Here is a 14,388-nt window from a genome sequence, read left to right on the forward strand (position 1 = left end):
ATTAAAAATAGAGGTGGTGTGCATGGGTTCATTGTCCATTGAGAAATCTGATGGCAGAGGGAAGCTGTTCGTAAATCACTGAGTTTGTGCCTTCAGGCTCCTGTACCACCTCCCTGATGGTATTAATGAGAAGAGGGCATGTCCTGGGTCCTTAATGATAGATGCCATTTCTCTGAGGCATTGCTTTTTGAAGTTGTCCTCTAACACTACAGAAGACAGTAGTAGAAGCCTTAACAGCATATGCTATCATCAGACCCCATCATGAAGACTCGGGGTTATAGCAAACCCCTTCAAGCCCTCTACTCCTGTCCTTAGCTATGCACCCACTTGAAGGAACCAGGATACTTCAAATTCAGTCACAGCCACTGTTCCGACACCAGCAAAAGCATGGCGATTCCAGCACTACTGGAAGCTGGAGATGGTCTTCTTGCCCATCCACTTAGAGAATAAGTTATACTAGTTACAAACTAGTAATGTATTCTTTACATTTATACTAAACAACAGTGTTATTTTAATCCAACAGTTTATAGGTTTCAGGCACTAAAGGAAGTGCACCCCTGCAAATCATGCAATGGTACTCATCTTATTGCTCCCTTTTTAAGTCATGGGGCAGCACGGTAGCACAGCGCTTAGTGCAATCGCATTACAGAGCCAGGTAGCACTGACTAGGGTTTTATTCCTGCCGCTGTCTGCAAGGAGTGTGTATATTCCCCCTAGAACCCACGGTCCTCCGGGTGCTCCGGTTTCCTCCCACGTTCTGGAGACATACGATTGGGGTTTGTGTGAATGAGGGCATACTATATTAGCACTGGAAGCACAGCACAATCCTCGGAACATGATGGTTGTTCTCACAAAGCAAAGCATCTCATGTTACGTTTAGATGTACATGTGACAAATAAAGCTAACCTTTATCCTCATCATGGCTGACACTTAAGGTGAAGCACCAAGTGAACAACATGTACAAAATCTCCACAGGAATCAGCAGCTACGAGAGAAAAGCCAAGGAATTCACAGAGACTTTTTTTTCTTGCTCACCAATTTCACTGCCACACTCATTGCACAGAATGGGGGTTCTCGTATATCAGTAACAGCCCAAGAGTTACAAACTTCAGGAAATTTGTAGGAAGCATGGAAATAAATAATTCTACAAATAAAACTTAAAATAGATGATCTTTGAGGTCATTCATGTCACTTTGGTGTTGGTGGCAAAGCCAGCATTAACTGCCCATTATCAAGAGACCATCTGGCAGTAATGAGCTTGCTCAACTGCACCCTTAATGGTGTACTTGGATACTCAGAAGGCCTTTCACAAGGTGCCACACACAAGGCTGCTTAACAAGTTAAGAGCTCATGGTATTACAGGAAAGATATTGGCATGGATTGAGCACTGCCTGATTGGCAGGAAGCAAAGACTGGGGATAAAGAGAGCCTTTTCTAGTTGGCTGCCGGTGAACACTTCTTTTCACATTATATGTCAATGATTTGGAATGATAGAATCGATGGCTTTGTGGCCAAGTTTTCCGATGATATGAAGATAGGTTTCAAACAATACCGACAGGAGCCAGTAGTAGGATGACTAAGCCTTTCTAAAGCAAGTCATTATCTCCATTTAACATCTCACACCCAGGAAGTAAAAAACAAATTCAGATACTTAGAGAATCTGAGTTATGAACCAAGTCTTGCCATCATGCTGCCAAAAGGAATGCCTTAACCAGCAGGCTACATAGCAGCAGTCGGATGAAGTTTCCGAAGACATATGGTCCTGCTAAATTTGAAACGGCATTCTGGGCAACAACCCATTTAAACTACAGATAGAAGAATGCTTCCAAGAGATTTGCTGACCAGCATTAGGAAGAATGACCGTCATAGCTCTGTTGAGCAAGCAGATCTAGTCTTAACTTACCGACTCCAATGCCATCTTTGACTAGCACGGTACTGTACTGTTCCCAGCAACTGCGGCAGAACAAATGATGACAGGGCAAGGACAACAAGTTCTCCTTCCGAACATTCTGGAGGCACACGCCACAATGATGGGAAGAATGGCTAAACGTCTGAAAAACAAATTGAATACACAAGCTAAATTGACATAACTGCTTCAATCTGGTTGCTTTCCATATCAAAATATTGTATAGCTATGCTCCAAACACTTACACTTTTTGTTGTTTTTGGCTGAACTCTGGCTTCTACCAGAAGCTGAGTTGGGTTAGATTTATGCCTGAAAAAAATGAAAGAACAATAAAATTCAAATGATGCCTACTTCACACCTGATGTATATAATCTTTAATAGAAGATGGAACCTGGTTATTAAAGCAAACAGCACTGATATAATTGAGAACCAGGATATCAGATCATAAGATATAGGAGCAGAAATAGGCCATTTGACCCATTGCATCTGCTCCATCATTCCATCATGGCTGATCCAACTTTCCTCTCAGCCCCAATCTCTTGCCTTCTCTCTGTTTCCTTTCATGTCCTGACCAAACAATAATCTATCAACCTTTGCCATAAATATACATAAAGACTTGGCCTCCACAGCTGCCTCTGGCAAAGAATTCCAAAGATCCACTACTCTCTGGCAAAAAAAATTCCTATCTCCATTTTAATAGGAAGCCCCTCTATTCGGAGACTATCCCCTCTGGTCTTAGACTCTCCCACCATAAGAAACATCCTCTCTGCAACCACTCAATCAAGGCCTTTCGCCATTTGATAGGTTTCAATGAGGTCATCCTCAATCTTCTGAATACAGGCCCAGAGCCATCAATGCTCTTTATATGACAAGCCATTCAATCCTGAGATCATTTTGTGAACTTCTATTGAACCCCCTCCATTTTCAGCACATATTTTCCAAGATAAGGGGCCCAAAACTGCTCACAATACTCCAAATGAGGCCTCACTCGTGCTTTATAAACACTCTCAACATTGCATTATTGCTTTGATATTCTAGTCCTCTTAAAATGAATGCTAACATTGCATTTGCCTTCCTCAATATAGACTCAACCTGCAAATTAATCTTCAGGGAATCCTTCATAAGGACTCCCAAGTCCTTTTGCACCTCAGTTTTTTTATATTTTCTTTCCATTTAGAAAATAGTCAACCCTTTCATTTCTTCTACCAAAGTGCATGACCATACACTTCACGACACTGTATTCCATCTGCCATTTCTTTGCCCATTCTCTTAATCCAAGTCCCTCTGTAGCTTCTCTATTTCTTCAAAACCCCTCCACCTATCTCCATTTCGTCTGCAAACTTTGCAATGAAGCCATCAATTCCACCATTCAAATCATTGATATATAACGTAAAAAAATATCGGCCACAACACAGACCCCTATGGAACACCACGAGTCACCAGCAGCCGGCCGGAAAAGGCTATCTTTATTCCCACTCTTTGCCTCCTGCCAATCAGCCAATGGCCTATTGTTTCCTTTCTTCTACTTCCCTCCCTTCTTGAAGAGTGGAGTGATATTTACAATTTTCCAGTCTTCCAGAACCATTCCAGAATCTAGTGATTCTTGAAAGATCTTTACTAATGCCTCCACAACCTCTTCAGCCATCTCTTTCAGAACTCTGGGGTGTACACCACCTAGTGACTTATCTACCTTCAGACCTTTCAGTTTCCCAAGAACCTTCTATCTAGTTATGCTAACTTCATATAGTTCATAACCCCTGATATTGGAATTTCCACCATACTCCTAGTGTCTTCCATAGTGAAGAATGATACAAAATACTTTATTCAGTTTGTCTGCCATTTCCTTGTCCCCCATTATTACCTCTTCAGTATCGTTTTCTAGCAGTCTGATATCCACTCTCACCTCTTTTACACTTTACGTATCTGATGAAACTTTTGTTATTCTCTTTAATATTATTGGCTAGCTTACTTTCTTACTCCGTCTTTACCTTCTTAATGACTTTTTTTTATTTGCCTTCTGTTGGTTTTCAAAAGTTTAACTTCCCAGTAATTTTTGCTCTATTATATGCCCTCTATTTGGCTTTTATGTTGGCTTTGGCTTCTCTTCTTAACCAAGGTTGTGTCATCTTTCCTTTAGAGAACAACTTCTTCTTTGGGATGTATATATCCTGTGCCTTCCGAATTGCTTCCAAAAATTCTAACCATTGTTGCTCTGCCATCATCCCTGCCAGTATTCTTCTCCAATCAATTCTGGCCAACTCCTCTCTCATGCCTCCAATTCCCTTTACTCCACTGTACTGATACTGTACATCCCAGTTTAGTTATATATATTATAAACAGAAGATTGTTATTACAATGATACAGAGAACAGAAGATTATGTTATTATGCTGAATCGAGATAGTGGGGCCTGGGCCCAAGAGCATATTAAAACAGTGGGGCCCAGGTCCGAGAGCGAGGAATAAGCCAATGTTTGGACAATTTAAATGCCAGGACAGATTGAAAAGTCCAGGGTGCCGGGGCTGGTGGTTTGAGATGAGCTGGCGGTCAGCTTGCTACTCGGCTATGTTTACTCATCTCTGTGCTGAATTGAGGCTGTGAGCTGCAACTAATGGGCTCCTGGAGCAGTGGCAGTGATGACCGACCTCATGGCTGTGAACTCACTTTCATGAACACTAGTTCTAAATGTTATTCAATTACTTTTACTTTTTTGCACATTGGGTGTTTGACAGTCTTCTTTTTTAAGGGGTTCAAGAGGGTTTCTTAGTTCTGTAGCTGCCTGTGAGGAGATGAATCTCAAGGTTGTTTGTAATATACATGCAATATTTTGATAATAAATGTACTTTAAAAAGAGTGGGAGGAAGGTCACAGACATCTTCATAGACCTCTTAAACTGAATATAACATGACAATGAAGTAACATTCCCACTGCTGTTAACCTGCAGTGTACGAACAAAACAATCTGGGCCATAGCTTCACCAAAAGCAATCAACAAGCGATATCTGTGTCTTTGAGTAATAGATTCTCCTATCCTTGTCTTTGTAATCTGACCAATTCTATTTACATCAACATTTTTCTAATAGTTTGAAACACTCTAGTCCGCCAAATGTTACATCTCTTGTAGAAATCTGTACTAATTAACCATTTCCAACTAAGATTTAAAATTAAGATCTGTCCAAGTGTACAGCTAATTATCCTACCACTGCAGTTTTTGCAATCTCAGCCAATAGTGTTTCTGATGTTAGGAAACTGCAGGATATGAACAGTTCCCTTAAGAAACACATTTCTCCTGTTCAGGTGATGATGACCGGAGGCATTTTCTGTGGTCCAGCACTGTTCAAATTTCCAAGAGTGCCTGGGATAGTAAGTTTCACTCTATGTGCTAACTGGAAAAGTGCAGTGATGAATTATTCTTTCCTAGCCAGTTTTGAGAAAATGGTGTAAAGCAACCTTCTTGAACTATTGCACTCATACAGTGAAATACTAATACAGTTTTGGTCAATGGATATACTTGAAGTGTTGTTTCCCTCTCTTATTACCAATGCCTACTTGCCAAACTGTTTTTTGCTTCTTTAAAAATACAAGGTAACAGAACAACTTCAAAAGTCATCCAAATTAGAATCAGAAACCCGATGAGCAGAAGCAACAGGGAGATAGTAAAAACTAACTTGGTCTATGTGAATGCATTACCATTACCTATTACAAGTAACAAGCCTTCCTGAAATAAAGGACACCCTGTCGAGTCCTGCCCGTTCAAATGCTTAATGTCTAAGCAGAGGAGTACTGAAAATGAGTAAGATCGAGGGGAGATTATAGTCTATGTCTATAACACCAACAGGGGAATCCATCCTCTCCTCCACACTGTTTTCCCATTTATCCTAGGAATAAAGTGTCAATTCAGCCCATCAAACCGCTGCCAACATTCAGAGCAATTGGATCACTTCCACACACCCCAACCCCATTCATTTCCATGTAACCAGGTTCTCTCCAGTGATCTTTCAGCAGCTGCCTACTACCCTTGCATAACGATATTGGTCCATAGCATAAAAAAGGTAGGGAACTCCAGTACTAAAGGGATATTTATAGTAGTCCTTTGGGCATGTCTTTGGGATGTGGGAAGTAACCAAAGCACCCCAGGGAAAAACCCATGAAATCAAAGGGAGAATATACAAACTCCACAGAGACAGCAGAGGTCAGGTACAAACTGGAGCTCTAAGACAGCACCACTGTGCTACGCTTTGTTCTACAATGTAGTATTCCATTTATACTTGATTTACACAATTTGACTATCCATTGATGTACCTTCACCATTCTGGTTGCTCCTCCAAATTTACAAATAAATTCTTTAATTTTTAGAGATACCCCTTAAGTAGCTTGCAAAGAGTCCCAAAAAGAGAGGAGTCACTGACAAAACAGTCACCTGTAAATCCAAGTAAACTTCTACTGAAAAAAAAAGCATAATATATTCCACAGCATTAACAAACTATGAAGTTTTTTCAAAGGTGAGGTATGAATAGATTGAAGTCAAGGTAGTTAACTTTAAAGTATACATTTTTTTACAAACAAAATGAAGAGCAAATAAAAACAGAATAAAGCTACTTTGCAAGCATAGGCATAAAGCGTGGAACACTATGGTAGTGTAGCAGTTAGCACGATGCTATTACAGCTCAGGGCATTGGAGTTCAGAGTTCAATTCTGACATCATCTGTAAAGCGTCTGTACCTCCTCCCCGTGGAATGCGTGGGTTTTCTCCGGGCTCTCTGGTTTCCTCCCACAGTCCAAAGATGTACCGGTTAGTAGGTTAACTGGTCATTGTAAATTGTCCCGTGTTTAGCTGGAGTTAAATCGAGGGTTGCTGGGCAGTGCGGTTTGCAGGGTCAGAAGGACCTATTACACAGTGTACCTCTAAATAAATAAACATATCTCACTCTAATGACAAAATATCAGAGCAAGATGTTACTTACCTTTCTGAAATATCAAAGGTCTTCCAGTGGAAGTTAACTAAAATAAGCTTGGCTACAGACGGCTGTACCTAAAAATAAACAGAAGAAAATAACATGAATAAATTTAAATGGACTAGCAAATGATCAACAGAAAGCAATTCAAGTCTAAAACACTGAAGCTTCAAAGCAATCCTCTGCATCTTCAATGCCTATAATAGAAACCAGTTGAATGGACTGATTTGCCACCATATTTAATTGTATTTCTATATAACACCCCAATATCGCCACAGGCACAGTTACCATTATCACAAATGCAAGAAAGCACTTTCAGTTATATAGCTCTTCTCGCATCTTTGTCAAACTAAACCAAATAGTCAAGTACTTCTCGAATCAGTCACTTGGAATCTGATAAGGAGTATTGTCAATATTCCCCCACTACATTAGTATAAGTGAGAATAGTCAGACAGTTTGATTTTTGGCCACAAGTTCAAAATGAGAACTGCACAGTTCCACACCTTTATGAAGATTTCTAAATGTAGAGATATTCAATTATTTACTTTAATAAATATTGTGTGCTGTTTTGGACCTCATATCTAAAAGGACATGTTGGTATTGGAGAGGGTCTAGAAGAATGACCTGGGAATGAAAGACCATAAAACCATTAGATATAGGAGCAACATTAGGCTATTCAGCCCATCAAGTTCTCTCTGCGATTCCATCATGGCTGATTTATTATCCCTCTCAGCTCCAACCTCCTGCTTTCTCCCCATTCAGGGAGAATATACGAGCAACAATTGATGGGCTAGACCTGTACGCACTGGAGCTTAAAAGAATGGATGTGGGGGATCTTATTGAAACCTACCAAATATTGAAAGGCTTAGATAAGGATGGATGTAGAGAGAATGCTTCCAATAGTGATAGAGTCCAGGACCAGAGTGCTCAGAAAAGGATGTCCCTTTAGAACAGATGAGGAGGAATTTCTCTAGCCAGAGAGTAGAGAATTGGTGAAATTCATTGCTACACACTGCTATGGAGGCCAAGTCTTTGGAGGTTAAGATATTCTTGATTAGTAAGGATATCAGAGGTTTCAGGGGGAAGGCAGGTGAATGGGTTTGAGAGAGAGAATAAATCAGCCATGATCAAATGGTGGAGCAGACTCGATGGGCTAAATGGCCCAATTCTGCTGCTTTGCCTTATGCCAAAAGGAGCATCCACTGATACCAATTAATAAACATGTCAACAGAATCCATGCTGCTATAAAGAGAACCTCAATTAGTGTTGAAGAGTGCTGGGTGAACTACACACTTAACAAGAGATTGCCAGGCCTCTTACTAAGAATAATTTGACATGAGAATACGGAGAGAACTAGAAAAAAATGCTGTAATATTAACTATAAACAAGCAGTTGATGATTGGCATGTACTCAGTGGACTGAAGTACTCGTTTTCATGCTTTAATTCTCAATGGTCCCATGACTAAAATCAAATCCATAACTAATGTATTATGTTAATGTTCTCAATATTAATGGCAATGGTAACTGTTAACTGCTAACAATAAGATGGCTTCTCTGTAGTGCTATAATGAAATGACTTCTCTGTAATGTTAACTGATGAGGTAATGTTCTTTGTCGCTGAAATGTTTGGGTTATAGTTATAGATAACGGGGAACTAACCAATGGAAGTCATGTTATTCTATCTGTATGCGTAGGAACCTGGGTGAGTGCGTGGGAGATCGGCGAGGAGAGGCGAAGAGGAAGGACGTGTGGGACGCGCGCTGGTAGATCACAGTGGTTGGTCCCAGTCCGAGGGTCGTGGAGTTCAGAGAAAATCAAATGGTGGATCGAGGAGATTGCATGAGCTCCAACGTTGTGCAAGAACTGTATAATCCTTATTTTTGGCGCGTTTTTATTTTATATTTTTGTTTCTCTACTAACCCCATAGTCACAGTAAAATTTATAAAGTGTAATCGTTTAAACGTACATTGTGTACTGCCTGATATTTTACATTGTGGGTTGTACCGGAGTGCATCACACTGCATCTATGCAAACGTGAGACAGAGTTTGGCGGGCAGACGGCAGTTTCCCCTAGACGAACGTGGGTTGATAGAGCTGAGTGTTACACTACCAACTGCATCTTTCTCTGTTGAAACTATGCCAGTCTGAAACTTTGGTTCATGTCCACACATCAGCACCATCAACATTATTCCTTTCTACCCGCGACTCTACCGGACTTCAGCTCATCTGTAGACTTGGTGGTTCCAGCATTCACCTGGCTGCCTTCCCAGCCAAAGGTGATAAATACTGTCTATCACATAGTTGAACTTCCAACTTCCAGTAATTCCCTCCCCCTATCCCTATGTCACTCTGCCCCCTCCCCCAGCTGCCTATCACCTCCCTCGACTATCCATTATGTTTTCCCCTATTCTTTCTTCACCTTTCCTGCCTATCACCTCCCTGCCTCCCCTCCCCCACCCCTTTATCTTTCCCCTTACTGGTTTTTCACCTGGAACCTACCAGCCTTTTCCTTCCCACCCTCCCCCCACCTTCTTTATAGGGCCTCTGCCTCTTCCCCCTACAGTCCTGACGAAGGGTTCCAGCCCGAATCGTCAACCGATCTTTTCCACGGATGCTGCCCGACCAGCCGAGTTCCTCCAGAGTGTTGTGAGTGTTGCTTTGACCCCAGCATCTGCAGAGTATTTTGTGTTTGTGATAAATACTGATATTGATATATTTAAATATCCATAAATTTCAGAAAAATAGAGAGCGGACTACACTCTGCAGTTTAATCTTTTCTGCTGTTTAATGAGATCATGTTTCACCACTGACTGAACTGAAAAGTCTACATAAAGTGGTGGAAGTAATCCAGTCCATCAAAAGAGAAGCACTCCCTGCCATTGAACACAACTACAAGGAGAACTGCCACAAGAAAGTAGTATCCATCATCAAGTGCCCCATCATCCGGGTCAAGCTCTCTTCTCACTGCTGCTATTAGGGAGATGGTACAACAGCCTTTGTTCCTTGAACACCAGGTTCAAGAACAGTTATTACCCAACAACAATCAGGCTCCTGAACCAATGTGGATATCTTCACTCACCTCAACACTGAACTGATTCCACAATCTACGGACTCACTTTTATGGACTCTACAACTCATGTTCTCAGTATTATTTCTTTCTTTTTTTTTTGATTGTTTTTATTTACACAGCCTATCTGTTGCACATTGGTGCTTCTTAGTCTTTGTGTGTAGTTTTTCATTGATTCTGTTGTATTTCTTGGTTGTACTGTGAATGCCTGCAACAAAATGAATCTCAGTGTAGTATATGGTGACACATATGTACTTGGATAATAAATTTACTTCAAACTTTTTTTTAAGTCTTAGGGGCCCTGTCAGGTGGATGCAGAATTGACGTTTACCTGTCTGGGGACTATTGATCCAAAAGTCCCAATCTCAGTATATGGCCACTTTTGCAAAGAAATCTCTTCACCTAGACTCCAGTGATTCTGCTATTCTAGTGGTACGGGTACACTGAAGACAGAGCAACATACAAAGGTGCTGGAGGAACCCAGATGAAAGGTCTTGACCTGAAATGTCAACTGTCCTATTCTTCCAAATTGCTGACTTCCTCCAGTGTATTTGTTTGTTGTTCCAGATTTCCAGCATCTGAGGCCTCTTCTGCCCTCATATTGTAGGCAGAAGTTGATAGGTTTATTGATATTAAAGGAGTTGAGAACTCTACCATGGACAGTCCCAAGCCTGGCTGCGAAAGGGGAGTTGGGTATGGAGCTGGCAACCCCATCCCGTAAAAACCCCATGCTACAGTAATGCTAATAGAAGCATCAAAGACCTCATCCCTGAAAAAGGATACACCAAAACGATGGACGACGCCTGGAGACAATTTGAAAAACTGGTCCAGGACAAGGGACACCAGGGAACTACTACTGGAGGCCTATGCCCTAGTCAGGGTGATGTACTTAAGAACAAAATGAAAATTCAACTGTTCTCTTGATTAAACCACCATCCCCATTTAAACATCAAGGAAACTGAATACTGATTGGAAAACTACTTTGCACAACACCTCCATTCAATCCACAGTTCCAATTCCAGTTACCTGTCACTTTAGTTCTCCAGCGGAGCAGCGAGCAGCACAGTGAGAGAGAGCAGAGTGGGACGGTTTTGGCTCAACAGGCTTCAGTGTGAACAAGCAGAGGCAAGGGTAGGTTCCGGTAAGTTTTGTTTTATTTGTTTAGAGTAAGAAAGAATGCCAGGAAGGATGTTGGAATGCTCCTCTTGCAGGATGTGGGAAGTCAGGGAGGCCTCACCTGCAAGAAGTGCATCCAGCTACAGCTCCTAACAAACCGCATTAGGGAACTAGAGCAGAAGCTGGATGATCTCCGGATCATTCGGGAGAATGAGGAGTTTATAGATAGTAGCTTCAGGGAGGTAATTATGCCAAAGGAGCAGTGCACAGGTAATCGGATTACCGTCAAGCAACGGAAGGGGAAAGGGCAGGCAAAGCAGGGTTCCCCTGTGGCCATTCCCTTCAACAAGTATACAGATTTGGATACTGTTGGGGGGGGTGGGGGAGATGACTTACTTGGGACAAGCTGCAGCAGCGGGATCTCTGGCACTGAGTCCGGTTCTGCAGTGCAGGGGAGAGGGTGGAAGAAGAGGAGAGCAGTAGTGATAGGGGACTCGATAGTTAGAGGTACAGAAAGGAGGATCTGTGGTTGTGACAGAGACTCCCGGATGGTTTGTTGCCTCCCGGGGGCCAGGGTCCGGGAAGGATGTCTCTGATTGCGTGCACAGCATTCTGAAGTGGGAGAGTGATCAGCCAGATGTCATGGTACACATCAATACCAATAATATAGGAAGAAAGAGTGAGGAGGTCCTGAAGAGTGAGTATAGAGAGTTTGGTAGGAAGTTAAGAAGCAGGACCCCGAGGGTGGTAATCTCAGGATTGCTACCTGTGCAACGTGCCAGTGAAGGTAAAAATAGGATGCTCTGGCGGATGAACATGTGGCTGCAGAACTGGTGTAGGGGACAGGGTTTCAGATTTCAGGATCATTGGGACCTCTTCTGGGGCAGGTGGAACCTGTACAAGAGAGACAGGTTACACCTGAACTACAAGGGGACCAATATTTTTGCAGGGAGGTTTGTTAGTGCTGTTGGGGGGGGGCTTTAAACTAGATTTGCAGGGGGATGAGAACCAGAGTGCCAGAGCAGATAATGGAGCGGGGGTGAAAATAAATGATGTTAAAAGTTCATGCAAAGTCATAAATAGAAGGGTTGTGTGTAATGGTAGTAATCTTCTGAGGTGTGTCTATTTCAATGCAATAAGTATTGTGGGGAAGGCTGACGAGCTGAGGGCATGGATTGACACATGGAATTACAACATTATAGATATTAGTGAAGCTTGGCTACAGGAGGGGCAGGACTGGCAGTTTAATGTTCCAGGGTTCCGATGTTTCAGACGTGATAGATGAAGGGTGGGGGGGGGGCGGAGTGGCATTGCTAGTCAGGGAAAATGTTACAGCAGTGCTCAGGCAGGACTGATTAGAGGGCTTGTCTACCAAGGCCATATGGGTGGAGCTGAGAAACAGGAAAGGTATGACCCATTAATAGGGTTGTATTATAGATTACCCAATAGTCAGCAAAACTTGGAGGAGCAAATCTGCAGAGAGATAACAGACAACTGCAGGAAACAAAGTTGTGATAGTAAGGGATTTTAATTTTCCACATATTGATTGGGACTTCCATACTGTTAAAGGTCCAGACGGGTTAGAGTTTGTAAAATGTGTTCAAGAAAGTTTCCTAAGTCAATATATAGAGGTACCAACTAGAGAGGATGCAATATTAGATCTTCTATTAGGAAACGAGTTAGGACAGGTGACGGATGTCTGTGTAGGGGAACACTTCGGTTCCAGTGATCATAACACCATTAGTTTCAACTTGATCATGGACAAGGATAGATCTGGTCCTCGGGTTGAGGTTCTAAACTGGAAGAAGACCAAATTTGAAGAAATGAGGAAGGATCTAAAAAGTGTGGATTGGGACAGGTTGTTCTCTGGCAAGGATGTGATTGGTAAGTGGGAAGCCTTCAAAGGAGAAATTTTGAGAGTGCAGAGATTGTATGTTCCTGTCAGGGTTAAAGGCAAAGTGAATAGGAATAAGGAACCTTGGTTCTCAAGGGATATTGGAACTCTGATAAAGAAGAAGAGAGATGTATGACATGTAAAGGAAACAGGGAGCAAATAAGGTGCTTGAGGAGTATAAAAAGTGCAAAAAAAATACAAGAAATCAGGAGGGCTAAAAGAATTCATGAGGTTGCTTTGGCAATCAAGGTGAAGGATAATCCAAAGAGTTTCTACAGGTGTATTAAGAGCAAAAGGATAGTAAGGGATAAAATTGGTCCTCTTGAAGATCAGCATGGTCGGCTATGTATGGAACCAAAAAAAATGGAGGAGATCTTAAATGGGTTTTTTGCATCTGTATTTACTAAGGAAACTGGCATGGAGTCAATGAAAATAAGACAAACAAGTAGTGAGGTCATGGAACCTATACAGATTGAAGAGGAGGAGGTACTTGCTACCTTCAGGCAAATCAGAGTAGATGAATTCCCAGGACCTGACAGGGTATTCCCTCGGATCTTGAAGGAGACTAGTGTTGAAACTGCAGGGGCCCTGACAGATATATTTAAAATGTCAGTATCTACGTTTCCGTTGTTTAAAAAAGGCTCTAAAAGTAATCCGGGAAATTATAGGCTGGTAAATTTGACGTCAGTAGTAGGTAAATTATTGGAAGGAGTACTAAGAGATAGGATCTACAAGTATTTGGATAGACAGGGACTTATTAGGGAGAGTCAATATGGCTTTGTGCGTGGTAGGTCATGCTTAAAAAATCTATTAAGAGTTTTTCCAGGAGGTTACCAGGGAAGTGGATGAAGGGAAGGCAGTGGATGTTGTCTACATGGACTTCAGTAAGGCCTTTGACAAGGTCCTGCATGGAAGGTTAGTTAGGAAGATTCCATTGCTAGGTATACATGGAGAGGTAGCAAATTGGATTAGACATTGGCTCAATGGAAGAAGCCAAAGAGTGGTAGTAGAGAATTGCTTCTCTGAGTGGAGGCCTGTGACTAGTGGTGTGCCACAAGGATCAGTGCCGGGTCCATTGTTATTTGTCATCTATATCAATGATCTGGATGATAATGTGGTAAACTGGATCAGTAAATTTGCTGATGATACAAAGATTGGAGGTGTAGTGGACAGTGAGGAAGGTTTTCAAAGCTTGCCAAGGGATTTGGACCAGCTGGAAAAATGGACTGAAAAATGGCAGATGGAGTTTAATACAGACAAGTGTGAGGTATTGCCCTTTGGAAGGACAAACCAAGGTAGAACATACAAGGTAAATGGTAGGGCACTGAGGAGTGCAGTAGAACAGAGGGATCTGGGAATACAGATACAAAATTCCCTAAAAGTGGCGTCACAGGTAGATAGGGTCGTAAAGAGAGCTTTTGGTACATTGGCCTTTATAAATCAAAGTATTGAG

The 14,388-nt window shown here is 41.9% G+C and overlaps 1 protein-coding gene across 1 annotated transcript in view; it reads right to left on the reverse strand.

The window, feature by feature from the left end:
* arih2 (ariadne homolog 2 (Drosophila)) overlaps positions 1 to 14,388 on the reverse strand; it is a 102,035-nt gene that overhangs the window by 63,583 nt on the left and 24,064 nt on the right. Inside the window, exons 3-5 of the mRNA XM_063068217.1 lie at positions 6,868 to 6,935; positions 2,152 to 2,215; positions 1,904 to 2,051 (exon numbers count right to left, since the gene is read on the reverse strand). Of these exons, the coding sequence (XP_062924287.1) occupies positions 1,904 to 2,051; positions 2,152 to 2,215; positions 6,868 to 6,935 (280 nt within the window). The remainder of the gene's footprint in view (positions 1 to 1,903; positions 2,052 to 2,151; positions 2,216 to 6,867; positions 6,936 to 14,388) is intronic.

The sequence above is a fragment of the Mobula hypostoma genome, chromosome 15, assembly GCF_963921235.1.
Source record: "Mobula hypostoma chromosome 15, sMobHyp1.1, whole genome shotgun sequence".
NCBI classification, from domain to species: Eukaryota; Metazoa; Chordata; class Chondrichthyes; order Myliobatiformes; family Myliobatidae; genus Mobula; species Mobula hypostoma.